The following is a 27,999-nucleotide window of genomic DNA, read 5'->3' on the forward strand; positions in this document are numbered from 1 at the left end:
GCCCGCGCCCAGGTGAGCGCTCCGCCCGCCGCGAGGCCCCGCCCCGGCCCGCCCCCGCCCCGCCCCGGCCGGCGGGGGATCCGGGCGGATTCCTCGCGCGTCAAACCACCTGATCCCATAAAACATTCATCCTCCCGGCGGCCCGCGCTGCGAGCGCCCCGCCAGTCCGCGCCGCCGCCGCCGCCCTCGCCCTGCGCGCCCTGCGCGCCCGCGGCCCGAGCCCAGCCAAAGCCGGGTGGAGCGGAGCGCGCCGAGCCTCGTCCCGCGGCCGGGCCGGGGCCGGGCCGAAGAGGCGGCGCCTGGATGCGGACCCGGCCGCGGGGAGACGGGCGCCCGCCCCGAAACGACTTTCAGTCCCCGACGCGCCCCGCCCAAGCCCTACGATGAAGAGGGCGTCCGCTGGAGGTGAGTGTCCGCGCTGCACCCGAGCCCGGCCGGCGGCGGGGCGCGGAGTGGGGCGGCTTGCCCCCTCCCCGGAGCCGCAGGGCCCGTCCCGGGCTGCCGAGGCGGGGGAAGCCTAGCCGGGCGGCCGGGAAAGCCACCGCAGTGCCTCGCCAGGCTGGGGCCGCTGGCGCCCCGGCCCTGGGAGGGCGGAGCCGGAGGCGGCAGGAAAAGTTACCGCTTCCCGGGAAAGTTGACGGCGACGGCAGGGCCGAGGGTGGCGGTCCGGGGGTCCCCGATGCTGGGCCAAGTCCGGGGCGGGGGCCGCGGGCTGGAAGGGCGGGGCCCGGCCTCGGAGCACCCCGGCCACCAAGGGGTTAACGAGCGGGTTTTGCAGAAACGTGGGTACCGAGGGTGGGTGGGGGTGTCAGGCCGCCTCCACCCCCGCCTCACGGTCTGGGCTCAGAACCTCCCGTTTCTCCGAGGTCAGTCCACAGTGGGATGAATGGGGGCGTTGGCGACAGTAGAGGGCGTGGGGGACAGGGTTGTCCCAGCGCTGCCTCCAGGGCGGGCAGTGAGAGGAGGCAGCAACGCCCGCCATCCGCAGCCCGAGGGACATTGAGAGGCTTGGTTGGGGGAATCAGGGGCGGTGGGGCAATCAGCAACCCCTCCCTAGCAGCCCTCGTGGGACTCCCCCGCCCCACCGGGTGTGAGGTGCCACGGTGCGGGCAAGGGAGGGTGGGCTCCATGTGAGTTGGGCATGCCCTGCCTGGAGGGTGCTCCCCGGGTGCTCCCCAGGTGCCCACCCAGGCTGCCCTACTGATGTCCATGGTGCCGCAGGCTGCACACACGTTTCCTTGCACGTGCACGTGTCTACACGGACTGCACACTTGTACACCTCTGGTGCACATGCGAGCCAACGCCGCCCCAGTGTGCACATGCACAAACACTGGGTGCACACACGGACTCTGAGGGTGCATATCTGTGTCCTCGCCCCCGCCTGCACGCCCACGGCCACACATGCATGCACGCGGCATGCCTGCTGTGGTCTCCACGGGTGGCACATGCCGGGGCCCCTTTCGCAATACCCACTCCCGCACCCACATGCTAGTGTGTTGAGTGGGGAGGCCAGGCCCACAGACAGGGGCAAGACATCCTGGGCCCCACCTCTGCCTGTCTGTCTCCGTGTCCTGGGGGTCCCCCCGTCGGGTGTGTGTGTGCATGTGTGTAACTTGGTATGCGTCTGCACGTGTGTCTGTGCGCGTGATCATGTGTGCCTGCGGGCACATAGGCATATGTCTCTTTGCCTCCAGGGTGTGGGTGTCCCTTGTGTGCCTAGACAGGCTGTGGCCTAATCTGGAACAGAGGCCCTGGAATGTGTGTTGGGGGCTCGTTGAATACCGCAAAGCCCAGGGTGTGAGGGACAGGGTCTCCCAGCCACTCCCCACCCACCAGGGCTGAGGCAGTGATAGATGATGGTGGGCTGGAACCTGCCTGGGCAGGGAAGACCCATTTCAGGCCATGAGGTCAACACTGTGACTGACAGGCCAGACCCTGGGCACCCTTGGTGGACGCTGCAGCTTGGCTGACTGGAGCACCTGACCCAGCAGGACTGCAGAGGCTCTGCCTCCAGTGCCTCAGTTTCTCCATGGTGAGGACTTTCTTGGTGAGGGGTACCGTGGTGGGCTCCCCTGCCTCCGGTGTTGTGTAGGGTGCTGAGCAGATGGATGCCATGCTACATGATGGGCAAGGGTGGCCCACTGGCACTGTGGCAAGGGCCCTGGGCTGGGGCTTGGATTGGCAGGCCACACCTCCTGCTCCCTTGGCCACCACCAGTGGCTCATCTATAGAGTGGAGACCAGCAGGTTATCCTTGTAGGTTGTGTGAGGGTGAAACATACTAGCAGAGGGGCAGCTGAAGCAGGGGGGCTGGCCAGTCTCTTTTTCTAAGCCTCAGTCTTCCCATCTATAAAGGGAGTACTGTTCCCTGTTCTGCTCTACTGAGGTGAGGAGGAAGTGAGCTCCCATGCCGGGGGTGGGAATGGGTGGCCATCAGCACCTAGACCCTACCTGACAGAGGGGCACGTGCAGGGCCTGCCGTGGCAGAACCGTGACCTGGATTTGGGTCCTGGCTCAGCCACCTGCTGGCGGTGTGAACTTGGGTGTGACACGTCACCTCTCTGCCTCAGTCTTCCTCACCTACAACATGGGCCAGTCATCAGGGATTATCGGGGCACTTCCAGGCTGAGGCTGGGCGGAATTGGCCCGGCTTTCCCTGTGGAGTTCCGACTCCGGTGCTTCTGCGTCAGAATACCCAGAACACCTCCCCACACCCCGACTCAGCAGAGTCCTCCTGGGACCTTTGCACGGCCAGCTGGCCCCTCACCCCATCCATTTGCAGAAGGGACAATAAAAGCCCCTAGTCAGGCAACTCAGGCCACAGGTGAGTGGAGGGGGGACAGGGCAGGGATGCTGCCCAGCTTGGGAGACCCTCCCATAGTACCTTCACTCCCTCCCTGCCCTCCCCCTGTTCTTCACCTGGGTGGCTGTGGAACCCCTGAGCCTCAGTTTCCCTGTGCCAGGGTCTTTCCACTGGGACTGGCAGAAACGTAGGTTTGCATGGAGTGAGAAGCAGGGGAGAGGCTGAGGGAGGGCCTGGCCTAGCAGGTCTCTGAAAGCCAGAGGGCTTGTGGAGGGTCTATGGAGGACACCCCCACAGGGGCTGGGGCCCTGGAAGGTGGGGGAAGGTCCTGCTGTTCTGGGAGGCTGGGGACTGGCCCACAGCCTGTGGAGGGGCTAGGGTTTGTTTGCTGTTGCTGTGAGTGACAGGCGGGCTGTGAGGGCCAGGGCGTGTGGGACTGTGCCCTCCCCCTCCCTCTGCCCAGGGACAGTGCAGCCTTGCAGCATTGCCCCCTCCTCGTCCCTGCCCCAGCCTTGAATTCATGCTTTGTGGCACGGACGGCCCTGTGCAGCCGGTGCAGCACCAGGAGGGTCCAGCTGGTGAGGACAGAACGGGCGGGAGGCAGAGGAGCCCTCCTGCTGTCCTGGGCCTGTGGCCCGGAACCTCTCACCAGGAGCCTCGATCTGTGCACCTGGGAAAGGGGTCAAGAGCAGGAAGCACACGGGGAGTTCCAGGATGACCTGGAAATGAACAAATGCGTGTGTGAGCCAGGCGCCCCGCCCAGCCCTGGCACAGGGTTAGTGAGGGCTCCTGACGCTTGGCTACTGTCTGCTCAATGAGGTTCATGCTGTCCCACCCCCATTCTGGTAAGCCTGACCTCTGACCCCCAGGCTGGCCTGCCTGACCCTCTGCAGCCACCCAGGGCCTGGGCCTCAGGGTCTGCAGGAGCCGGCCTGGCCGCCTGCTGCCTCTGCAGCTGTGCAGATGCCCTCTTGGGGACCTCTCGGCACCCCTCAGTGTCCCTGCTCTGCCGCCTGGCTGCACCCAGGCCAAGGTCACAGGCACCCTCCTCAAAGCCAGATCCCAGATGCTGCATTTGCCCCAACCATCTATCTGTTCACTTTCTCATTTGTTCGTTCATTCACTCGTTCGTTCTTAGCCTGTCAGATTCTCTTCTGAGCCAGGCAAATCAAGGGGTGCGATCCTTGGCATCGTTCGTCTCTAAGATTAAATGCTTTAAAGGATGGGAGGTCACAGAGTGGCCTGGGGAAGCCTGATCAGAGTGGCGGGCATGCTGCCCCACCCCACAAATCTCCCTGCACTGTCCCTGGGGCCCAGCTGGGTTCCCCCACACCAGGTGTTGTGTGCTGCCGTTTCTTCTTTTATCACTGTATTTTAAACATTTTGCACATCGGGAACTATTCTTGTGCATCATGGGTTTTCTGGTATGTGTGGAATCCCTTCCTGAGAATGCACCATCATTTATTTATCCAAACCTGCACCGGCCTCCTGCACTGCCTACAGCCGTGGAGCTGGGCACCGGGAGATGCAGCTCTGCACACCCACCCCACCATGTCCTCAGCTGGCACCCCCCAGGTCTGGGGGCTGGTCACGTGCCCCTCCACTGATGCTTGGGCTGATTTCAGGGGACTCGGCAGCAGGTCCAGATCCCGCCCCTCCTAGCCCGCTGAGGCCTTTGACAACCGTGGGCCGGCCGGGTGGGTGATGGTGAGTGAGTAGAGTCTGGGCGGCCATTTGTGCAGTGGGTGCCTTGGGGCCACCTCTCCGCTGCCTCTTTCACACAGCCTCTGGTCTTGCCCACTATGGCCTGCGGGGCAGCGGGGCAGCGGGGCAGCGGGGCATGGGGTGATACTGGCACTGTTCCGCAGCTGTGTCCTGTCCGATGGAGGCAACCCATGGCAGCCAGATCCAGGAGGTGGAGAAGAAAGTCAGGGCTGTTGGCACACCTCGAGAGTGGCCTTAGGAGGGGCTGAGTGGGCACAGGCCAGGGTCCCCATGTAGGTCTACACAGGCCTGGCAGACGGTAAGCCCCATTCAGGGCCCTGGCCCGTGGAGCCAGGCTGATCTGGGAGTGGGGTGTCGGGTGCTGACCCAGCCTCACTCAGAGCCCTGGGCCCCCGGGTGCCTCTCGGCTCTCCAGTCGGCACCCTGGCATTCTTAGCTGGCTGTCACAGGTCACGGTCCATGGAGTTGAAGTTCTTTGGAATGTTGGGAGTATCACATAAGGGCTTTGTGGTCAAATGTGGGACCTGCTGGATGAAATGGTGCTGCTGATGGTGCTCCTTTCCCGCAGGGTGTCTTGGGCCCTGTTTTGGAGAGGGGTGGGCAGCACCTTCTCTGAGAGGCACCCCTATGCAATGTACCTCAGGGCCTGGTGTGCCCAGGAACCTGTTTTGGGAAACTGGTTGAAGTGCCTCGGAGGACCAGAGGAGGAGACCTGTGGGCCCCCAGCAAGGGCCCCGGGATGGGTAGACCCTGCCACACAAACCCCGCAACCACGGAGTGCCCAGTGGGTGGAGGGACCACTGCTTCTCCCAGCAATTTGAGGCGATGTGCAAATTTAACCTTTGGATTTATGACTCTATTTCTTTGCAGCAAATGTCACGGGAAATGTCAGGCCAAGGCTGAGGCTGGGTGAGGGGCCCGTCGAGGAAGGGGGTAGGGCTAGGCAGGCTGGAGTGCCAAGGAGGGGCTCAGGCCAGGGTGGGCTCCAGGCCCCTCACCTCCTCCTGGGAGCCTTCCTGGATTGTCCCTTGCTTGCCTGGATCCCCGGCACTGTGTCCTCAGTTTGTGCTGGCTATCACAACCTTGTTGAGATGTTGCCTTTATTTGCCTTCTGCCAGGGCCCAGATGAAGCCAGCTCGGGGACATGCCAGAAGTCCCCCATTCCCCAAGGCTGGGCAGCCATGGGTAAGCTTATGCAGCGCTGTCTTGCTGTGTGACCTTGGGCAGCTCCACCCTTCCTGGTCACTGTAGGCCTCATCTGCAGTCCACGGCTGGTAGCCAGAGGTGGTGTTCCCAGCTCAGTGCCTTCAAGAGTGGGAAAACGCCTAGGGTCCTCGGTGTGTGGGGTGTGGGCCTCTGGAGGAAGTGGGTGGGGGCTGAGTGCAGGGCTGGGGTTGCGCAGGGCTGGCCCTTGGTGGTCCCAGAGGCTAGAGCAGCCCCTGCACACAGCAGGTGCTCAGTAAACACCAAAAGGCAGTGCGTGGATGTGGAAGGTGGAGGTGGATTCCAGCTGGGAGTCCACAGTCCCCAGTTACATGTTCCCCCTCCACTGCCACATGCCAGATGTCATTCCAAGGCTCCAGCCTGGCCTGTCACCAGCTCTGCCCTGCCTCCCAGGTCCCAGCAGGTCAGGGAATGGTGATTGCCTCCTCCCTGCCGTGTGCCAGGCCTGTGCAGTGGAGCAGGGGTTCAGGCTCCCTAGTGCCCCGCATCTCTCCTGCACACACAGCTCCCCACACTGCACACCTTAGGCCTCCAGATCCAGCCCGTCTGCTAGTGTCACGTCCTCCGTACCCAACGTCCAAGCCCAGAGTCTCAGCCTCTTCCCTCTACCCATCCCCAAAGGCAAAATCAGTGTCAAACTTGCACCCTGTCTCCCGGTCCATCCCCTTTACTCCTCACTGAGGGCCAGCCTCAGACCTGGCCTCTGTCCCCGGCCTGTGGCCACAGCCGGCCCCGGCTCCCTACCTCCCATCTTGTTCCCCACCCCGGGATTCAAGTGCTTCCCTAAGACATGTTTCCAGCCAGGCACTGCCTGCCTAAACTCCCCCATGGCTGCCCCTAGATGAAGCTTTGGCCCCTTCGTTCTCAGGGCCTGGGCTAGAGGGTCTCACATAGGAACCTTCTATTCCATCCTCACCAGGGAAGTCCCTGTCCCTAGTTCCCAGTGCCTGGCACCTGTGTCTGCCTCCCCTTCTCCACTTGAAGAGCCCGGGCCTAGCTTGAGGATGCAGAAATCCATGAAGGGTGGGACAGCTACACTGGCAGGGGTGGAGGGCCCAGGCGCTGGTGAGGAGGATCAGTTGCACCTTCGTGGGCAGTGCCTGGTGCCCGTCTGTCCCTGGGTCAGCTCCGGGAGACCCCAGGGTTGGTGGCCTTCAAGGCTGGCTGTTAGGTGCAGATCAGTTGGCCCAGATGGCTGCGCAAGGGTCGCTCTGTTTCCCCTGAGGAGCCACCTACCCTCTGAGCCTCCCTGTCTGCACGTAGCTATTGTGAAGCTGGAGCGGTGGTGAGTGAGCACTGCCCACGGGACCCGGCCATAATGGCAGCTTGATTTGGGCAAGCTGGAGGCTCTTGGTGCACCTGGCTCCAGGGACCCCTTTGTCCAGGCCAGGCCCCTTGCACGCCCTTTCGTGGCCTGGGCTAAACTAGCTGTGGAAATCGAGACTAGTGATTGGGGCCTTGGGGCCTCGTGGGAAGGGGTGGCAGGGCCCTCACCTCCTGGAGGCCTCCCAGGTTTTCAGCCCTTCTTACCTGTCCTGTCCTGCCCTGGGGAGATCCAGGCTGGACTCTGGCCGGCCCGTGTGGCCAGTGGGGATGGGCATGTGCGCCCCACTGTACTGCCCGGAGCAGGAGCCTCTGCTGAACCCTGGTGGGTACAGAGAAGGAACTGCTATCTGGGGCCACTCCTCCCCATTGGTCCTTCTGCCGTGAGGGTCCTCGTAGAACATCCTGGGAGACACGTTAGTTCATGCCAGGGGAGCCCAAGTGACGGTGGGGCTGAGAGGCTATGACGGGGTGGGAGTGGGGTGCACAGGCTCCGGGCAGGGCTAGCAGCTGTGGAGTCCGGAGGGGAGGCTGGGTGCATGTGGAGAAGTCCCTAGTTCTCAGTGAGGAGCCTGCGGTGCAGTTTGGGTTCCAGCAGGAGCTCTGCCGCAGGACCTCTGCGGTGACTCAGAGGGAAGTATGGGGTCCTTTGCCTTTGTTGTGTGGAGGCTTCTGTCCTGCCCTTCACTTGTGCTGGCCTCGCAGTGCAGTTGGAGAGGATGCCTCGTCCCTGACTGGTCCTTGGGCAGAGTCCTCGGTTGTGGCAGGGCAGTGTGGGACTAGGTATTGGGAGGTTGGGCCACCTGCCCCCGGGCATGGCCCCCACCCCAGAAGCCCCTTCCACCCACTTGGGGAACTCACTCGCCCGGGCCTGGCCAGCTACCAGCACGGCTGTCGAGGGAGGGCTGAGGAGCTGGCCCAAGGTCACGCAGGATGTGCTGCACTGGTGCTCCTGGCCCCACCTGCCTCCACGCGTGCCACCAGGAACCTGGGAGTCGGCTCTGGTGCCCCCTTCTTTGTGGAGCCCAGCAACGTTCCCTCCCACACACCTTCCACTTGAGTCTCCGCTTCCTGCCTGGCTCTCCCTGGACATCCAGGCCCCTTTGTCAGGGAGCATGGAGCTGGCCGGTCACGCCCTGCCCGGCCCTAGGGTCTCCTCAGGGCCTCCCGAGGGATGGGGCTGTATGAGGTGGTAGCCCATGAGCCCAGCAGGGATTGGCTTCTCGGGGCTCCCATGGGGGCTACAGATGAACCCCCTAAGGCCACGTGAGACAGCAGCAGGACTGCCACAGTTCCCTCAGCTGGGTGCGTCCCCCGCCCCACCTGCTGGGGCCATGGGGGACTGTGGACTTGAGTGTGGCCTGCCGGGTGAACCCCAAGTGTCCCCTAGGGAGGGTCCTCCCCTCCTCATCCTTGGTGCAGTTTCGGGCACCAAGATGCACTCCCAGGGGGCCCTGGTCCAGTCCCTGATGCAGGGGAGGCCCACAGGGGTCACTTGCTTCTCCCTTCATTCTCTTAGCAAATTCTTCCTGGCATCAGTTGGAAGACAGTCCCGTGCTGGGCCGCAGGGACCTTGAGATTCTTGACATGCTCTACCCCCAAGCCCCCCAGATTCCAGGGAGACATGCTGAAGCCCACAAGGTCCCTAGGAGTGGCAGCGGGGGTGAGGTTGAGGACTCTGAGCCCCCCACATTGACCGCTCATGGAGGCCACACTGGCCCCAGGTCTGAAAGAGGAGCTGGAGCTGCTGGCCTGGGGGCTGAGGAGGCTCCAGTGTCCCCTAACAGAAGCCCAGTGGCTGCAGGACAGGCCACTGCCCGGGTGAGATGCTTGGAGGGCTGTGGGTTGGGGGAGGGCGGGTGAAGAACTTGTGGGTCCAGAGGGGAGTGGAGGGAGGGGCAGAGGCTACGGAGGTGGACTGCGGGGCGAGCTCCCCTTGGCCCCAGCAGGAGGCTGCCTGCGGCTCTGGTGCTCCCTCGGCCTGACACATGGGCCCTGCACACCCGGCTGCGTCCAGGCTGTCTTTCATCTCCCTGCCTCGGCCCCAATTTATGTCAGGCAGAGGCTGATACAGGGACAGGTGTGACAAGTGTCTGGCTTCCTATTTGAAAATTGGCAAAAGAAAAACTCTCCCCATAAAGATATTCCATCTACATACCTCCCGGATGTCACCGCGAGGACCCGTCATGGCTGAGACAGATGGCGGCCCTAATGGATTCCATTCTTCACCCGCTGCCGGAGCGGAGGCCGGTCCCCTGGGGTGGCCTGAGGCGGATGATGGGTGATGGGTGGGGCACCAACCTCCCTTTGTGCCCTCCCCTATGCCTTGGCCTGTCCCCAACCCCGAGCTGCCCGCCAGGGCCTCTGTCATAGCCAGGGACTCCAGGGACAAGTGACCAGGACACCTGAGGCCCCAGTGGTCCAGTGCCTCTACCCTCCTGGCTGAGAGACGGTGCACACTTGACCCCCAGCCTTGGTCCTGTGCCCCCACCCTCCTGGCTGAGAGATGGTGCACACTTGAGCCCCAGCCTTGGTACATGTCAGGACCACCCCCACGCCCCCCTCCTGGCTGAGGTATCACTTCCTCCGGGAAGCCACCCCACCTGAAGGTGCCGCCACTGTCTCCTGCAGGCAGAGCACTCCAGGAGGCAGGGTACAGAGGATCCTCTGGCCCCCAGATCACAGGGAGCTTTATGTTGCAGGACAGTCTCCATCACTGCCTCTGGGTCTCGAGGTGATGAGGGCCCTGGGAGCTGGGGGAGTAACAGGAAACTCTCCAGTGAATTGAGGGGAGGGAAGGGCTGCAGTCCTGCACAGGCCCCTGTGGCTCACTTTCTGCCTGGGGGTCCACCGTGTTCATCATCCTCACTTGCATGGGGCTACCCCAGGCCCAGGGTGAGGTTGAGACCCACCCAGCCTGTCACTCATGCTCAGCCAAGCTGGTACCCCTCCCTGCCTGAGTACTCCATGGGCAGGAGCTTATGGGCCATTACCCAGCCGGGCTTCCATGGTGGCCCCACTGGGTCTGAGGATGGACACCTTGGGCAAGGCAGTGGTGCAGACGAGGAAGGGATTGGGAAGGGGCCAGCCTCCTTAGGGGTGGCATGGGTGGGGCTGGGGGAGAAGAGGCTCCCAGAGGAAGTGTGTCTGGGAATAGGGCAGGGCATTCTGGAGGGGGAGCTCCTTGAGCAAATGCCAGCAGGGGCAGTGACCTTGGAGCAACAGAGCCCTGGGTGGTGCTGGCTTCAGGCCTGGCGTCAGGGCCAGGTAGGATGCCAGCAGAGCACTTCCTAGCTGCAACTTGGCCTTGGAGCTGGGCTTTCTCCTCTGTGGGGTGGGGATGGTGGTCCCTCCGGGGGCGATGTGAGAAGGTCCTCCAGGGAGAGGCCGGGTGAAGGCTGCCCCATTCTTTGTGGGTGGATCAGGCATTTCCTGTGCACCCACCATAAGCCATGTGCCACCTCTACCCTCCGCCGTGAGGTGAGCCTTCTTATCTCCATTTCCAACTGAGGGAACCAGTTCTGAGATGTTGGGGGGCCTGCCTGAGACCTCCCCAGGCAGAGCCAGGGCCCCAAGCCCTGAACTGTTTCCAGGACTGCCCTGCAGCACCGATCACGATGGGCAGGGACCCTGGGGCGTGGGGGCTCATGGAGGGGGCTCCTGCCACCTGCAAGACGGACTCACCCACCCTTCCATCTGGCCCAGTGTCAGCATAAGACCAAACAGAACAAATGAAAAACACTCTTGATTTTCTGAGGTCATGTTCATTCTAGAAAATCTGGAAAAATACACCAAAGTTTTAAGAAGTTGTATTAGTCTGATCAGGCTGCCATGACAAAATACGATAGACAAGGTATCCTAAACAACAGAAGCAAATTTCCTGACAGTTTTGGAGGCTGGAAGTCTGAGATCAGGGTGCCAGCATGGGCTGGTTCTTCCTGGCTGGTGGAAGTTCCCTTCCTGGCTTGCAGGTAGCCACCTCCTTACCGTGCCCTCACGTGGTGGGGGATGGAGGGGTGGAGAGAGAGGAGGGCATGCACTCTCTGAGGTCTTTCTCTTCCAGGCCACTAATGCCATGGTGAGGGCCCCAGCCTTGTGACCTTATCTAACCCTAATCACCTCCCAAAGGCCCCGCCTCCAAATACCATCACACTGGGGGTTAGGGCTTTGACACGTGAATCTGGGGGAGACACAGACATTGAGCTGTAACAGAAGTAAAGCTATCCGTGTTGCTACTTAGAGACCGCGCCCTTGGCACTGGGGTGCTGGAGCCATGCCCCCAACCCAGGAACATCCGTTGCCTCATGGGCTGTGGGCCAAGGCTCTCTCCCAGGGCTGGACATCCTGGGGAATGCTGTCTCTATAGCTGCACAAAGCCTGCCACTTGCCCTTAGTGATGAGCATTTAGTGCATTCACATGACAAACATTTATGGAACACCTCCTGTATGCAGGTCACCAGCCCCTGTGGAGCCCAAAGCCCAGGGTGCCTCAACCGACAGAAACAAGCTACACAGAAGCCTGCTAAGTGGGCCAGCGAGGTGTGGAGTAGAATGGGCACCCTGGCAGTGGGCGGAAGGTGGAGGGGTGTCAGGAGACCCTGGGAGTGGCCCCACAGAAGTGCCTCACCCAGACCCAGCCCTCCCATTTCTCAGATGAGAAATCCAGCCAAGAAGCATGGGCCGTGTGACTGGGCCTGGGGGTGACCGGGCCTCCAGGCCTGCTGCAGCCATGATGGGGGTTGCAGAAGCAGCCAGTGGAGGAGTGAGCGGGACGGGGCATGGCTTCCTGCAGGCCTGGCCTGGGAGGGAGGCACCGGCTGGCTGGCTGCCCGGTGGGTTGCAAGATTTTAAATATGCATTAACAGAAGAGGTGCTGAGGCCTGGCCCAGGGGCTGCCCTGAACAGGCTGAGTCCCTGGACCCTCCTCTGTGAGGCTGGGGGAGGAAGGAAAGGGGATGGGGGCAGGGCTGTTGTAAAATCATCAGGACAATTTTAGGAGAATGGCTTATGCTTTTGCAGGTTTGAGAAGCCACCGTGGGGTGGCCCCGGCAGGCCAGGAGACCAGCTGGGTGCTGGAGTGTCCTCTGTGGGATGAAAGGTCAAGCGGCCCAGTCTTTGGGGCTTACATGGGGGGATGAGTGCAATATGGCCTGTGCATGGCCCCCTGACCCCTGATGACCCTGTGGTGACACCCAGTGTGGCCTTGGACTTGGGGGACCCCTCTGTGCCCTGGGCTCGGTGGGGTGGGTCCCAGACAGAGATGCTGAGGAAATAAGGCTGGACTGCCCCGCCTCCCGGAGGGCAGCTGACCCCCTTCCACTGGCCCTGCGCAGTGGGGCGGCGCATCAGCCTCAGGAAGTAGCTGAAATACACTGACCTCGTTTTCCAAAAGGCAGCGGCACCTGGGCCTCCCACCCTTGTGGGTGAGAAGCCGACAGCAGTTTCCATCCCAAATTGATTTCAAATAAGGAAGAGTTATCACGCACAATCATATAGGAATAATTTATCACTTGTTAATAAAAGAGCAATTACTTATTCACGTCGCCGCTGCGTGCATGCCTCGGTTTGGTTGCAGAGACGCATTGGGGGCTCTCATAGCAGCTGAGAGAAGCCCGTGTGCACTCGGCCAAGGTCGGAAGGAGGCTCAGGGGCTGCGCACCCACCCCAGTGCTAGGCGACCCCTGCTGGGTGTTGACCGCACACCCCTACCCCCGGCTCCTGAGGGGCCCCAGCCTGGAGTGGGGGGCTCAGATCTGTGACAAGGAGGGGACAGGAGCAGGCAGGGGTAAGGGGAGTCCAGGGGTGGGGCTTCATCACAGTGTGAGGGCTGGGCTGGGTGGGCAGGCAGGAACTCTGAGGCTGAACGAGGGGAGCAGCTGCCTGGCCTGCAGGGAAGGCCCAAGCACAGAGTTGGGCTTTTGGGCCAGAAGCTGCCCCTTCGGGTGTCTGGATTGCAGAGTCTCTGGGGCCAAGAGCCCATAGTGTCCTGGGAGACCCAGATGTATCCTCAGCCACCCTAGGCCGAGCAGGGGACGGAAAAGCAGCATGTGAATCCTCCCTGGCCAGATGCCAGCTGCCCTGGGGCTGTGTGTCCAGGTGCTCTTGAGCTCTCACTGTCCCTCTCTCTCCTCCTGCACCTTGGAGACACCTGCTTCTAACCCACATTTGTCTCCACCTTCTGGAAGATATACTTTCTTTTTTTCTTTTTATTTATCTGTTTTCTGAGATTTTAGTGCCAAATATGCAGTTGTTTTAAAAAAACAATTAACATTCGGTTAACAACATATTGCACAGTTAACACCTGCACCCAGCCTCAGAGGCTGGTCTGGAGAATGGGCTCAATCTGCCCCTGCCCCGCGTCCTCCTGGGAGGCAGCCACTGTCGCCTCTGTTCCCTGGCTTTGCCAGTGGTTGCCGCCACATTTCCTCAGCTTCTACTCCAGCTCTGTCTCCTCCAGCACACTCAGCATGGCTGTCTCGCTGCCATCGGTTAAATTCACAGCCAGTGTTTCCCAATCCAGGTCACATAAATGTTCTTCGCAATCCTGCCTTGGGGTGGGTGACCTTTCTTCTCTTTCATGGTCTTTTTTTCCTTGGGGCTTACAGTTGATGTTTTTTACCCATCCACCACCCTCATGGGCTTACTCTTCCCCACATCAGGGCTTCTATTGGGGTCTCATTTTTTTCCCTGGATAAAGATTCACCCCAAGCACTTGTCCTGCTGCCCCATAACTTCCCTTTACCACCTGTTGAGATTTCAGTTAATGCTTCCTGGGCCCCACGTTTTCCTCTTTTTGGGTTTGCACCTTATTTTGGCAGAAACATAAGCCTGACTCACTCTCTAAAGAAGATATAGTGAAGAATCATTCCGGAAGTCTTCCTGTATTTACAAGTATGTTCAAGCTGGATTGTCTCGGTCCAGAATTCCATGTTGAAATTAGTTTCCCCTCAGAGCTATGAAGCTGTTGCACTGTTGTTGTTTCCTGGCATCTAGTGTGCCATGAAGAAGGCCAGTATGACAGTGCATCTTCTTTGTTGTGTGTTTTTTTGGAGAAAGTCTCACTCTGTCACCCAGGCTGGAGTGCAGTGGCATGATCATGGCTCACTGCAGCCTCAAACTTCTGGGCTCAAGCAATCCTTCCACCTCAGCCTCCCAAGTAGCTGGGATTACAGGCATGCATCACCACACCCGGCTAATTTTTTAGTTTTTTGTAGAGACAGGGTCTTACTGTGTTACCCAGGCTGGTCTCAAACTCCTGGCCTCAAGCAGTCCTCCCACCTCAGTCTCCCAAAGTGCTGGGATTACCAGCGTGCACTGCTGCTCATGGCTTCATGTTGCATCTTTGTGACCAGCTTCTCCTCCTGGAGCTTCAGACTTCTCTTGACCCCTGGGGGCCTGAAAGTGCACTGTGAATGCCCAGTGGAGGACTGGGTACTCAGCTTTGGGAAGTTTTCTGGTATTATTTCTTTGCTAGCTTTTCTCAGTTTTCTGTTTTCTCTTCTGGAACTCCCCTTAGATGTTCAACCTATATTTGTCTCCCAAATCTCATTCATTTTTCTTTCTCCTTTGTTTTTCTTTCTGGAAGATTTCTTTGACCTTGTTTTCTAACACTTGTATTGATTTTTTTTTTAATTTTAGTGATTCTATTTTTAATTTCCAGGCACTCTTTCTTTTTGTCTGATGCCTCCTTGTTCATAGCACCCTATTCTTGTTTTAAATCCCCATCTATGCCTAGGAAGACACAAATTAGATGTTTCTCCTAATTTTTGTCTTTTTCTCACACTGTCGGCTTCCTCTAGCATCATTCTCCCTCTGTTTCTGCATTGATATGTTTTCCGGATGCCTGGTGGTCACTGGTTTTCTGGTCACTTTTATGAGGGAAGTTGGTTGGCTGCTCTGCTGAGATGGAGCTTTTCTTCTGCCCATCGGCCCTGGGTGCCCCTGGATACCAGTGGTGGAACCCCTTTCTCTGGGTGTTTCTCCAGGGGAGCAGCCTGCCACTGGGCTCCCCACTCCTCACTCTGCATCACCCTCATTTCGGTGGGTCTCTGGAAGGGGAGGAACACGTGTCTTTCATGCAGATCCCCGTGTCTAACACATGGTGGGTGAGCAGGGGAGGGGGACCATCAGCGTTGCATGAGAAGCCACAGCAACTCAACTCTGAGCACAGGCCGGGTCTCTCATGAGATGAGTCAGGCTGCACCAGGCCTGTCCTCAAGCCTTCTTTCTCTGCTGAGGCTGAGATGGGCAGAAGCAGCGAGGAAGTGGCTCCAGGTGGGTTTGTAGCACAGCCTGGCTGCTGCCCCCTCTTCCAGCCCAGACGCAGCCAGGATCCTGCCTGCCATATCTCCTCAATAAAGCGGGGCTACTGCCAGGCCAGGCCAGAGTGGCCTTGCAAGACCACTGGAGGAGAGGGGTCCTTGTGGCTCTGGGACACTGTGAGGTGTACCTTGCCTCCCTGGACTCCTCACCTGAGACGAGGCTGACCCAGGTCAGATTGGCAGGCCTCTGGGGAGGCAGGATGCTGGGTGGGAGCCTGGGTGGGGTTTCTTTGGGGTCCTGGGGGGAGTTAGGTATTGGCCTCTCATTGTCCTCACATCACTGGTGTGGGGACAGATTTGGAGGGGGCTGGCAGATTCTCTGCCTACTCTGTGAGGGGGTGCAGAGGCTACATCTGAGCCCAGGGCTGCAAGACCCCAGGGCCTACCTTCAGCCATCCCTGGGAAGGCAGCCTACTGGGCTGAGGTTGAGGTGCCATGGGGGACTAGGGAGCCCAGAGTGGCTGCCCCTCCCTGCTGTGTCATTCCTGGGGCTCAGGGTCTGCTCTGGTCGCCTGGGGATGATCATGGTGATAAGGATAGTGGTGATGAAGATGGGGGTGGGCAGGGGTCTTGGAGTCCAGATTGTGTGCACTGTCTCCTGGCCTTGCAAGATGGCCAGCAAGGCCCTTGCCTCAGTCAGTGCCTCATCTGAGGAGTGGGTTGACAGTCACCCCCTCACTGTACTATGGGAGGATGCAGCACAGAGATGTCCTGAAACCTCCAGGAATGAGGAAAGGCTGCACCTTGGGCTGTCCCAGGGAGGCGAGGGGCCCTCATTTCTTACTCCCCATCCCCTGTCCTCTTCCCTTCCCCATCCTTGGGCCAGGGCCTCTGCCCAGGGATATCTGGTGTCCACCCAGTACTGACCCACTGCTCACCTGGGGCTTCCTATCCTTGTGTGAGGTCAGCCCCAGGCTGCCCTCTATCTAAGGGCCTTGCACAGAGCTGGTGTGATGATAGTGATGATGATAGTGATGATGATGAAGACGATGATGGTGACGGGGATGAGGATGCTGACGGTGGTGATGGTTATGAGGATGATGGTGATGATGAGGATGGTGATGATGATGATAGTGATTGTGATGAGGATGGTGATGATAGTGATGTGATGATGGTGATGATGGTGATGGTGATGATAGTGATGAGGATGAGGATGGTGATGGTGATGATGGTGATGATGATAGTGATGAGGATAAGGATGGTGGTGATGATGGTAATGAGGATGCTGATGATGGCGATTGGGATGCTGATGGTGATGAGGTGACAAGGATGAGGATGGTCATGATGGTGATGAGGATGATGATGGTGATGATGATAGTGATGAAGATGCTGATGGTGATGGTGATGGTGATGAGGATGGTGATGGGGATGATGGGGATGGTGATGGTGGTTATAGTGATGGTGATGAGGATTAGGATGATGGTGATGAGGATGGTGATGATGGTGATGAGGATGGTGGTGATGGTGATAGTGATGGTGATGATGGTAATGATGATGATGATGATAAGGATGGTGGTGATGATAGTGATGGTAATGATGGTGATGAGGATAATGGTGATGTTGATGAGGATGGTGCTGCTGATGATGATAGTGGTGGTGATACTGATGGTGATAATGATGATGGTGATGATAGTGATGTGATGATGGTGATGAGGATGGTGATGATGATGATGCTAGTGATGGTATAGTGATTGTGATGATGGTGATGAGGATGGTGATAATGGTGATGGTGATGAGGATGGTGATGATGGTGATGGTGATGAGGATGGTGATGATAGTGATGAGGATGCTGATGGTGATGGTGATGAGGATGCTGGTGGTGATGGTGATGAGGATGGTGATGGGGATAATGAGGATGAGAATGGTGATGATGGTTATAGTGATGGTGATGAGGATAAAGATGATGGTGATAATGGTGATGAGGATGGTGATGATGGTCATGGTGATGGTGATGAGGATGGTGATAGTGATGGTGATGATGGTAATATTGATGATGAGGATGGTGATGAGGATGATGGTGATGATGAGGATGGTGATGATGATGATAGTGATGGTGATACTGATGGTGATAGTGGTGATGGTGATGAGGATGGTGATGATGGTCATGGTGATGAGGATGGTGATGATGGTGATAGTGATGAGGATGGTGATGATGATAGTGATGGTGATAGTGATGGTGATGATGATGTTGAGGATGGTAATGGTGATGATGGTGATGATGATGATAGTGGTGGTGGTAGTGATGGTGATGATGGTGATGAGGATGGTGATGATGATGATAGTGATGGTGATGATGGTAATGGGATGATGGTGTTAAGGATGGTGATGATGGTAATGAGGATGGTAATGATGATATTGGTGGGGATTATGGTAATGAGGATGGTAATGATGATATTGGTGGTGATGATGGTGATGATGCTGCTGCTGATGATGGTGGTGGTGATAGTGATGGTGATGATGGTGATGAGGATGGTGATGATGATGATGAGTATGTTTACAATGATGATAACAAGGACAGAAAATGCCTCCACAGCCTACTTTTCCTTCACAATCTTGGCCATGGGTCTGCAGGAGCAGCCAGGCCTGAGGCCGTGGAGGGTGGTCCAGGGCATCCTGTTTGCAAGGAGGGACTGCGCTCCCTTTCCTCTCTTGTTTCCTGGACCAAGTATTCTCATCTTTAATATTTCTTTGTTATTAACTGTGAAGATCCCTTTAGCAGAAGCTGGAATCCTGATGTCCTGGGAAGTACATCGACCCAGATCTGCCCAGGTCACCTCTTTCCAGGCCCTGTCCAGCCCAGGGAGGCAGCTTGATGTTAATGGGTCATAAGCCACCTTGGTGTGACCTGGCCAGAGTCCCTGATACAAGGTGCAGGGAGAGGCCTCGGCCCAGCTTCTGCAGGGTTCCAAGGTGGGTGGACTGGCATGGAGGGGCGCTGTCCCCAGAGACCCCCTACCTCAGTTAAACCACTGCCCTCTTCAAAACTACCTGCACTGGATTTGTCTCCTCTGAAGTGCCACCCGAGTCCTTTCCTCCCAAGCCGGACTGTGTCATTCAGCACTTCCTCTGCTGTCCCCCTCTCCTTACAACCATTTTGTTCTCTTTGTGTGTGTGTGTGTGTGTGCATGCATGTGTGTGTGTGTAATCCCAGCTACTCAGGAGGCTGAGGTGTGAGCCACCCCTCCCAACTTATTTGTGTTAAGTTGTCCTATTTTATGCATGTTTGACTGTGAGACTCCTGACAGCGTCTTTAGAAAAATGATTGTTTCTCTTTTGACCTGCAGAGTATTTCAGTATTTGTGAGTCTCTTTCTTGCCTAGAACCCCTCACCCTAGGCCTCCGTGAGATGCTGACCTTGCCCAGGTCTCCGCAGAGCTGAGCCTGCACTGAGGTTGCTGGGCTCTGTTCACCTGGCTATGTGACTTCAGCATGACCATGGCCTTCTCTGACCCTTGGTTTCCTTTTCGTTAGCTGGGGGTCTGAGTGAACTGCTGGGGCCATTGTGAGGGTGAAGGTGGCAGCACCCACACTCGGCTTGCTCACAAACCAAGTCGGCAAACTGTTTCTGTGAATGGTGTGATACTAAATAATTCCAGCTTTGTGGGCCACACAGTGTGTCATAACAACTCAGCTCTGCTGTTGTTGCGGGAAAGCAGCCATGGACAATGCGTGAACACATAGGTGTGGCTGGCTGCCAATAGCACATCCTTTACAGAAGCAGCAGCCAGCCCTTGGGCCAGTTTGCCAGGTGCCAGTAGAATAGGAGGCCAAGGCCCGTTGGCTCTGACAAGGGTTCCACTCTGGCCCCCGGACACGGAGCTCTGGCCTTGGCTGGGGGAATCCCAATGGGAACATCCCAGGCTGAGGAGGATCCTCTCCTGCCTCTTAGATTCCTCATCCCCTGGGGAGCGCTGGATCCCACTGGCCCTGCCTGGCTGAGCTTCTCTGTGGTCCTAGCAGGCACTGCTTATGTGCCGTGGGCCAGCTGCTGCCCCCAGCTCAGTTTCTAATGTGAAGGGCTGGGCAGTCCCTGGGATGGCTCCAATGGGAGCCTGTCCAGCTGCTGTCCTGCTGACTGAGGCTGATCCAAGGCTGCTGAGAACGAGCCGGCAAGAGCCTCAGGACGCACATGTGTCTTTTCACAGCAGAATAAATTCTGCTCGGACAGAGGCCGCTCACCTGCCTGGTTGATCATGTTTTACAAATGCCGAGGGCAAGAGAACACGTGGGGATGTGCCTACCCGTCTTCCTCCACTGCAGTGGCGTGCAGACCCTCCAGCTGGGCCCTGGCTCCTGGGAGGGGCTCACATCCCAGCAACCGTCTACTGCTCAGTGGACTCTCCCTGAGCCCTGACCAGCCCTGGGGGCTCTTATTGTGTGTTTCTGGTATGCACGCCTATTGTGTGCACCCCCAGGGGTCCCCATTGCATGCCCTGAGTCTGTGCTCCTGGCTCGTGCACCCTGAGCATGTGCTCCTGTACTTCCTCCTGCCCTGTCAAGGCCGACACTCTGGGCTCACAGGCAGTGGTCAGCCTTGTGCGTGCAGCAGATCCAGGGTCCTGGGGGAGTGTGGAAGGGCTGGGGCTTAGGTCTGGATGCTAGCCCATGGGAGTGGATGTGGGCCCTGCAGGGCTAGGCACCAGGTACTGGGCAGGGTCAGGCAGGCAGATGGGCATGGGAGGCAGGTGTATGGCAATGCTGGGCCCAGGCCTGGCTCAGAGTGCATCCCCAGGTTGGGAGCATGCCAGCTACCGGCCACTTCCTCATTAGCGTCCTCTGGGGACTCAGCTTGCTCTGGCTGCTGGATTGAATTAGCTGCAGGACCAAGATGAGCCCTTGGTGGAGATAGGATTCTCCAGATAATTAGGCAGTGGGTGTTTGTTGGCTCCTGATGGAGCTTGGAGGAGCAGGGTGGGCTCTAGCCTCCTGTGGGGCAAGGGGGCACTGGCTGTGCCCTGGGCTGGGCGAGGCCGCCACTGGGCAGAGCCTCCAGGGGCCCCCAGTGTGGGGCTCACTGGGGTGGGAGCCGAGGAGGGTGCACCTCCAGTGAGGGGTGTGTGGGCTGGATGGGGCAAGGTTCTGGAGCCCTCCACACAGGCAACCCAGCCTTGACCAAAGATGAATCCTTGAGGCCTAGGTGCTAGGCCAAGGATCCTGCCCACTAGGGGCTCTGCCGAGACCCTTTGGCTGGCAGTGGGCTCCTGGGCTCCTGCCAACATCCTCATGCTGCCTGGGGCTGGCTCAGGCCTCTGTGGCTCCTAACTCTCCCATAGGGCACCTGCCATGCAGCAGGGTGGCCACCGATGGTCAGCTGGCCATGGACCGTGAGTGCCTGGGACCCGGCTCCTTGGCCTGGTCTTGTGTGAGTGGCACTCAGCACAGCACCTGGGACAGGGGCCACTTCACACCTTGCCAAGGGATGGAGGGAGGGCCAAGGGAGTGGATGATCCTGCACAGTGTGGCCCATGTTGATGTGTCCTTGGGGTGAGGGTGCCATCCAGGGCTGCCAGCTCTCACCTGGGCCAGGCCATCCTCTGCTAGCTTCAGTGTCTGTGACTTGAAAGGTATACCCTCTCAGGGTGCCCTGCTGGCTGGAAACAGGACTGTGGACCTCAGGTTAGGAGCGGAGGTGGCTGAGCCTTTACTGCCCAGCAAGACCTTTTAACACCCCTGGGGCCATGAGGCTGGGAAGCCCGCTAGCCCTGGGGCTGTGGCTTCTCCTGCTTTACTTGTTATTATTTTTCTGGTAATATCTTTAATTACAAGATTTTGTGTACTTTTAGGCATGTTTCTTGTAAGTAGTATATGACTGGATTTGACCTTGGATTATGTTTGCTATTGATTATACCCACACCAGTTCTTATGTTCCTCATTTGTAAAATGGCTCAATAAACTTGACACCCCCTCCAAGAGAATTTGCTGGATTGAAGGGCCCAGCCTCTGGCCTGGCCTGCTGGCCCTGGACCTACCTACATCTCGTTGTCTCTGATGAGCCCAGCATCACGGGGCAGGGACAAGCCCTGCCGGCCAGGGCAAAGAGTGGAGCCGAAGGGGCCGAGGGAGCACCAGGCACACTCAGGAGGCCAGTCCCGAAGGCTCTGCCCACACTGGGCCTCAGTTTCCCCCACAGCATGTAGCTAGCTAGGCCTGGAGCTGCTTCAGTCTGGGTCCAGTGCCCTCTCACCATGGCAGGTGTCCTTGCCTGTTATTGACCTGGTCTGCCTACCTTGCCACTGCAGCCAAGATCAACGAGGAGCAGGGGCCAGGGCCAGGGCATCAGGGGCTGGTACCCACTTCCCTAGGAGATTAAGGACCTCTCAAGGGCAGACTGCCCCCACCAGGAGCTGCTGCCAATCTCCTGCCCCAGCACCTGGAGCCCTGGAAGGGCACAGGAAACACCATGGGAATTCTGGCTGCCCCTGCACGTGTCTGTGGGCCTGAGGATGGATGGCGGGTGGGTGTGCATGTGAGAAGCAAGCGAGGATCGGGGGACAGATGGGTGGGGGGCGGGGGGAGTGAGTCAGTGGTAGAGGGCCAGGAGTGGGGAGCAGGCGTGGGAGGGGTGCCCTGACCCTCTGTGGTGTGGGGATGACATAGGCCCGCCACCCCCGCCTGGAGCTATTTCTGGCCTTAGTGCACTGAGCTGTGGCCTCCTGTTCTGCCTCATAACTGTGGTCTGTGACGTGACCGCCTCACGGGGACATGGCTGGTGTCCGAGAGGATCCTGAGCTGACTGATGTCCCGGCTGTGCTACAGCTGGCCCCACCCCCAGCCCCAGCCCTCTGCAGCCTCTTACCCCAGCCCTGGGAAGCAGCAGCTCAGAGCCTCCCTGGAGATTCCCCTCCCAGCCACCCATGGCACAGGAGGGCGCTGCCTGCCCCTCTGCACGTGGCCTGCAGCCCAGCCCCTCCACACCCTCCCCCATTACTAGCCAGGCCACCAGCCTTCGTGCTTGGGCAGGACATGCCTCGTGGCCCCTCCGGGCAGCACCGTGACTGTCTCCCTTGGCTGCCTCTCCACCTGGGTAGTCTGGAGTGGGAGCAGGGCAGGGCTTAACCACTCACTGCCTCAGTTTCCTAATCTGTAAATGTATTGCTGTCTCACATCTTTTTATAGCAGGTGATGGGACCCTGCGGTGATCCCAGCCCAGGAGCAGCATCGGGGCCTGAGGGCGCCAAGCTGTGTGTGGATGAAAGCCGGTGCTCGGGGCCTCCACAGTTGCCTGCCCTGCGCTGCCTCCTGGCCTCACTGGGCAGAGGCAGAGGCATCCCTGTGGGACCTCAGCCCAAGCTTGGGAGGGCACGGAGGTGGGCGGGGCCCCAGGAACAGTGGGGGCCAGGGACCACATGAAGAAGGTCATCCCTGCTCGGCTTGGCTCAGCTACCTGGGCTGCTGGGGTGAGCTGCTGACTTCAGCAGCCGCCTGCCTGCCCGCTGGCTGGGCACATCCCCAGAGCCTCCCACCGCCACCTCCCCATCCCCCTTCTCCACTCCTCCCCTCTGCTCCTGCCCTCCTCGTTCTCCTCCCTCTGCCTCCTCCCGCCTCCTCCCTCCTCCCCCTCCCTCCTGCAGTGAACGTGAACAGCCCTCCACTCACCGGAACTGATGGTGCAGGTGCCCACCTGGGCTGCCTGTTGCTCCCGTCGGGGGGATGCGTCCTGGACTGTTTGCTTCCCAGCCTCCTGGGCCTTCAGCCTGGTGATCCGGGGTCCTACCCTGCCCAGTCTGGCTGCCGCAGGGAGAGGCTGTGGGTCAGTGTCCGGTCACTGTCCCCGCTGGGAAAGCTCAGAGCCTTCCAGGCAGGAGAGCCAGCCCTCCCCCGACCGTGACTCCTGAGCCAGGCCTGAGCTGAGACAGGAGCTCCTAGCTATGACCCAGCCCTGAGAGCCAGCAGGGCCATGCTCCGGGGAGGTCCCAGGAGGAGACCCTGGAGGAAAGAAGAGACATCAGTTGGCCTGGGAGGGTGGGAGAGGCACAGATGTACCAGTTTGTGTGCAGCTTGGAGGCTGAGGCGAGCCCTCTGGGGCCCTCGCAGGCTCAGGTGGCCGCAGGGCCAACCTGGGTGGGGACGGTGGACAGGCACGCTGTCCGTGGTTTCTCCGTGAGAGCTGGGGCCGTGGCTGGGCTGGTTGTTCACCCCATGTGCAAGGGGCAGGAAGGACAGAGCTCATACTGGAGGCTCCGTGAGAACTGGGGCCAGGGTGAGACTGGGTGAGAGTGGAAAGTGGGGTGATGGCAGGCAGGGAAGCCAGGCTGTCTCCAGAAGGACAGTAGAGTGTCCTATTAGAGTTGGCCAGGGAGATAGAGGAGAGAGAAAGGTGGGCGAGAAGCTCAGAGAGGCCTTGTGGCCTTGAGGCTGCAGAGCCCGGGGGACAGGTCAGGGGCCACAGGCCAGGGAGGTCTTTTGGGGTGGGGAGGGGCTGCAGTCCACCGTGGGGCCAGGGAGGAGGCTGCTGAGTCACCAGTTTGGCCCCTGAGATGGGGTCAGAGGACACCCTCCCACCACCTGGCTGGGTCTCCCTCATCCCAGGGCCCTGTCTGTGAAGACAAACCTATGCTGCAAAGTTGGGTTTGATTATCTCATAAAAAGATGCCCCCTCCCGCTTGCTCAGCAGAGGGGTTGCCATGGAGACCAGCGGGCAGGCCCCAAGGGGGGCCGGGCTGGAGCCAATTACCGTGGCTGCAGCGAGGAGAGAGCCCACCTCACCCGACCCTCAGAAGTTGGTTTACGAAAAGCAGTTGTCTCGGCAGGAACCGAGCCGTGTCTTTGCACCCAATACCCACTTCCTGGCAGAACTGAGCGCCACGTGGCCACTCCCCCAGGTCCTCCCCTGTCTCCCCCGACCCCGCACCACCGTGTGGCTCAGTTCTGGCACCTCGCTGGGGGCATGTTTAGAGTGGACACGCAGCTGCTTCGGGAGGGAGGAGATCCCTGAGCACAGGGCTCGGTTCAAGGGGAGTGAGCTGAGCCCTGACCACAGCCAGACTCACAGCCCACAGCTTCGGGCCTGGGACCACGGGACAGTGGTGGCATGGCGGCGTGGCTCAGTGGTGATGTGGTGGGCGTGGCCACCATGGGTGGCTAGTCTTGGTGGGTGCAGTCAGCCGCATGGTATGGTTGGTGACAAGGCTCAGTTGGTGACCCCCACAGTCAGTGGTGTGGTGTGGTCGATAATGTGGCAGTGAGTCCTGACCCCACCCCATGAGCGTGTGGGGCCTCCACCCCACCTGGCCCCAGGACAAGAAGTGCCATTTACATAGCACAGTTTTCCCTCTGGTGACAGCAGGTGAGACAGCAGTGGGGAGCTGGCATGGTCAGGCCCCACCTTCCTAGGAAGAGTGTGTAGAAAGAGAGCAGAGAGGGTGTCCCGCAGTTTAAACAGAACACGAGGCCAGGTGCTTTCCTCACCCAGCCCACCCAGGGAGGGGCCTCCAGACCCCCATCCCTGGGCTGCCATCTCCCTGGTAGCCAACAAATGGCCCTGGGGCAGGGGGTGTGGCAGAGGAGGCCCCCAGGCTGTGGGGAGAAGGTCTGAGGACCTACGAACCTGAGTCTGGGAGGACGCACATGCCCAGCGGTCACTGTGCGTGCTGGGCTTGCTGGGCTCTGCGTTTAGGGGGACTGCACTGTCCGCCCAAGCAGAGAGGACCCAGTGGGGCAGGGGCCCCATGTGGGTAGGAGGGCCCCAGGGTCACAGTTCTGGGTTAAGGAAGCTGGCCTGTGGTCCGCTCCTTCCTCCTGCCTGGCTCCAACCCCAGCACTTAGCCGGCCTCATGTCTGCAGAATCCTGCTCTTAGCCAGCTGCGGAGGAAGGTGTTAGCTGTCAACGCAGGTGTTAGCTGATAACTCAAGTGTTAGCTGATAAGCCGTAACCCTCCCAGGGGGATTCACATTTTAATAGACTCACTCCTGAAGGTGGAAAGAATCTTCAGCATTCGAAAGGGGTGAGGGCTCAATGGTGGAATGAGAGGCAGGAATGCTTACTCCGGAGTGGGTGACCCCGCTGGTGAGACCAGCTCTGGATGCGGCACCCCGGCAGGGACTACTGCCCATGTAGGGCCTTGGTGAAGGCCCAGATGTATCTGGCCCTGTAATGGAGGAGGGGTTGCAGACCTCTGGGGCTGGGGGAGAACCCACTGGGAGGCTATCCCTGCTGATGGCGTCTGGGTGGGAGGGGTGCAGGCAGCTGGCACTGCAGGGGTTGGCTGGGGAGGAGTGAACTCCTCCCAGGGAGGAGATGGAGCAGAGAATGAGGCCAGGGGGCGGAGGCTTCAGGAGGGTTCCTGCCAAGTCAGGAAGTGCTTGAAAGGAGGATGTGTGGAGGAGGGAGCAGCCTGCCTGGGTGGTTGTGGGACGCGACTCCTCCCGAGCCCTGGACACACTTGCCCTCCACCCCCGCCCTCGGGCATCCAGGCGCCTGTTTCTGAGATAGCAGACGTGCCCAGAGGGACCCCAGCCCCGTTGCAGTGTTTCCTAGGCCCTGTGGGTGGAACCCCCACTGGGACCCCCCGGGGACTCCTGCAGTGCGGGCTCTGTGTTCACTGGATTCCTGAGGAGGTACCTGCAGTCGCGAGTGCCCATTCCAGGAGGCCTTCAAGTAAGTGCCCCTGGTGACCCAGTGGGCTGCTCCCGGGTGTGTGAACACCGGATGTGTGGTATGGGGAGTCTGCAGATGTGGCTTCCAGGGTAGAGTGCGTGGCTCCAAGGCATGTTCTAGCCCAGCATCGTCCATGAGGCCTATGAAGCAGGGATCCCAACACCGCGATTCCCAGGGGTGGTGGCCACATCTTGGACCCAGCCCCAGGTCCTCCTGAGACCCAATCTCCGGGGCCCACCTGGCTCTAGCAAAACCTCCAGCTTCTCCAGTACCCCTGCCCTGCCTGCTAACCACTCTGTCTTCTGCCCACAGGGAGCCGGCTGCTGGCATGGGTGCTGTGGCTGCAGGCCTGGCGGGTGGCAGCCCCGTGCCCAGGTGCCTGCGTATGCTACAATGAGCCCAAGGTGACAACAAGCTGCCCCCAGCAGGGACTGCAGGCTGTGCCCGTGGGCATCCCTGCCGCCAGCCAGCGCATCTTCCTGCACGGCAACCGCATCTCGCATGTGCCAGCTGCCAGCTTCCGCGCCTGCCGCAACCTCACCATCCTGTGGCTGCACTCGAATGTGCTGGCCCGAATTGACGCGGCCGCCTTCACCGGCCTGGCCCTCCTGGAGCAGCTGGACCTCAGCGATAATGCACAGCTCCGGTCTGTGGACCCTGCCACATTCCACGGGCTGGGCCGCCTGCACACGCTGCACCTGGACCGCTGCGGCCTGCAGGAGCTGGGTCCGGGGCTGTTCCGCGGCCTGGCTGCCCTGCAGTACCTCTACCTGCAGGACAACGCGCTGCAGGCGCTGCCTGATGACACCTTCCGCGACCTGGGCAACCTCACGCACCTCTTCCTGCACGGCAACCGTATCTCCAGCGTGCCCGAGCGCGCCTTCCGCGGCCTGCACAGCCTCGACCGTCTCCTACTGCACCAGAACCGTGTGGCCCATGTGCATCCGCACGCCTTCCGTGACCTGGGCCGCCTCATGACACTCTATCTGTTTGCCAACAATCTATCAGTGCTGCCCACTGAGGCCCTGGCGCCCCTGCGTGCCCTGCAGTACCTGAGGCTCAACGACAACCCCTGGGTGTGTGACTGCCGGGCACGCCCACTCTGGGCCTGGCTGCAGAAGTTCCGCGGCTCCTCCTCTGAGGTGCCCTGCAGCCTCCCGCAACGCCTGGCTGGCCGTGACCTCAAACGCCTAGCTGCCAATGACCTGCAGGGCTGCGCTGTGGCCACCGGCCCTTACCATCCCATCTGGACCGGCAGGGCCACCGATGAGGAGCTGCTGGGGCTTCCCAAGTGCTGCCAGCCAGACGCCGCTGACAAGGCCTCAGTACTGGAGCCTGGAAGACCAGCTTCGGCAGGCAATGCGCTGAAGGGACGCGTGCCGCCTGGTGACAGCCCCCCGGGCAACGGCTCTGGCCCACGGCACATCAACGACTCCCCCTTTGGGACTCTGCCTGGCTCTGCTGAGCCCCCGCTCACCGCAGTGCGGCCCGAGGGCTCCGAGTCACCAGGGTTCCCCACCTCGGGCCCTCGCCGGAGGCCAGGCTGTTCACGCAAGAACCGCACCCGCAGCCACTGCCGTCTGGGCCAGGCAGGCAGCGGGGGTGGCGGGACTGGTGACTCAGAAGGCTCAGGTGCCCTGCCCAGCCTCACCTGCAGCCTCGCCCCCCTGGGCCTGGCGCTGGTGCTGTGGACAGTGCTCGGGCCCTGCTGACCCCCAGCGGACACAAGAGAGTGCTCAGCAGCCAGGTGTGTGTACATACGGGGTCTCTCTCCACGCCGCCAGCCAGCCGGGTGGCCGACTCGTGGGGCGGGCCAGGCCAGGCCCTCCCTGACGGATGCCTCCCGCCCGCCACCCCCATCTCCACCCCATCATGTTTACAGGGTTCGGCGGCAGCGTTTGTTCCAGAACGCCGCCTCCCACCCAGATCGTGGTATATAGAGATATGCATTTTATTTTACTTGTGTAAAAATATCGGACGACGTGGAATAAAGAGCTCTTTTCTTAA

General features: G+C 59.9%; 1 protein-coding gene across 1 annotated transcript; it reads left to right on the forward strand.

The window, feature by feature from the left end:
* Nucleotides 1–58: 58 nt before the first annotated feature.
* Nucleotides 59–27,999, forward strand: RTN4R (reticulon 4 receptor). The gene is made up of 2 exons (XM_054469159.2): nt 59–405; nt 26,305–27,999. Exons 1-2 carry the CDS (start codon nt 384–386, stop codon nt 27,702–27,704), a joined length of 1,422 nt encoding a protein of 473 aa, XP_054325134.2. The 5' UTR covers nt 59–383; the 3' UTR covers nt 27,705–27,999.

The sequence above is a fragment of the Pongo pygmaeus genome, chromosome 23 (assembly GCF_028885625.2).
Source record: "Pongo pygmaeus isolate AG05252 chromosome 23, NHGRI_mPonPyg2-v2.0_pri, whole genome shotgun sequence".
Classification (NCBI taxonomy): Eukaryota; Metazoa; Chordata; class Mammalia; order Primates; family Hominidae; genus Pongo; species Pongo pygmaeus.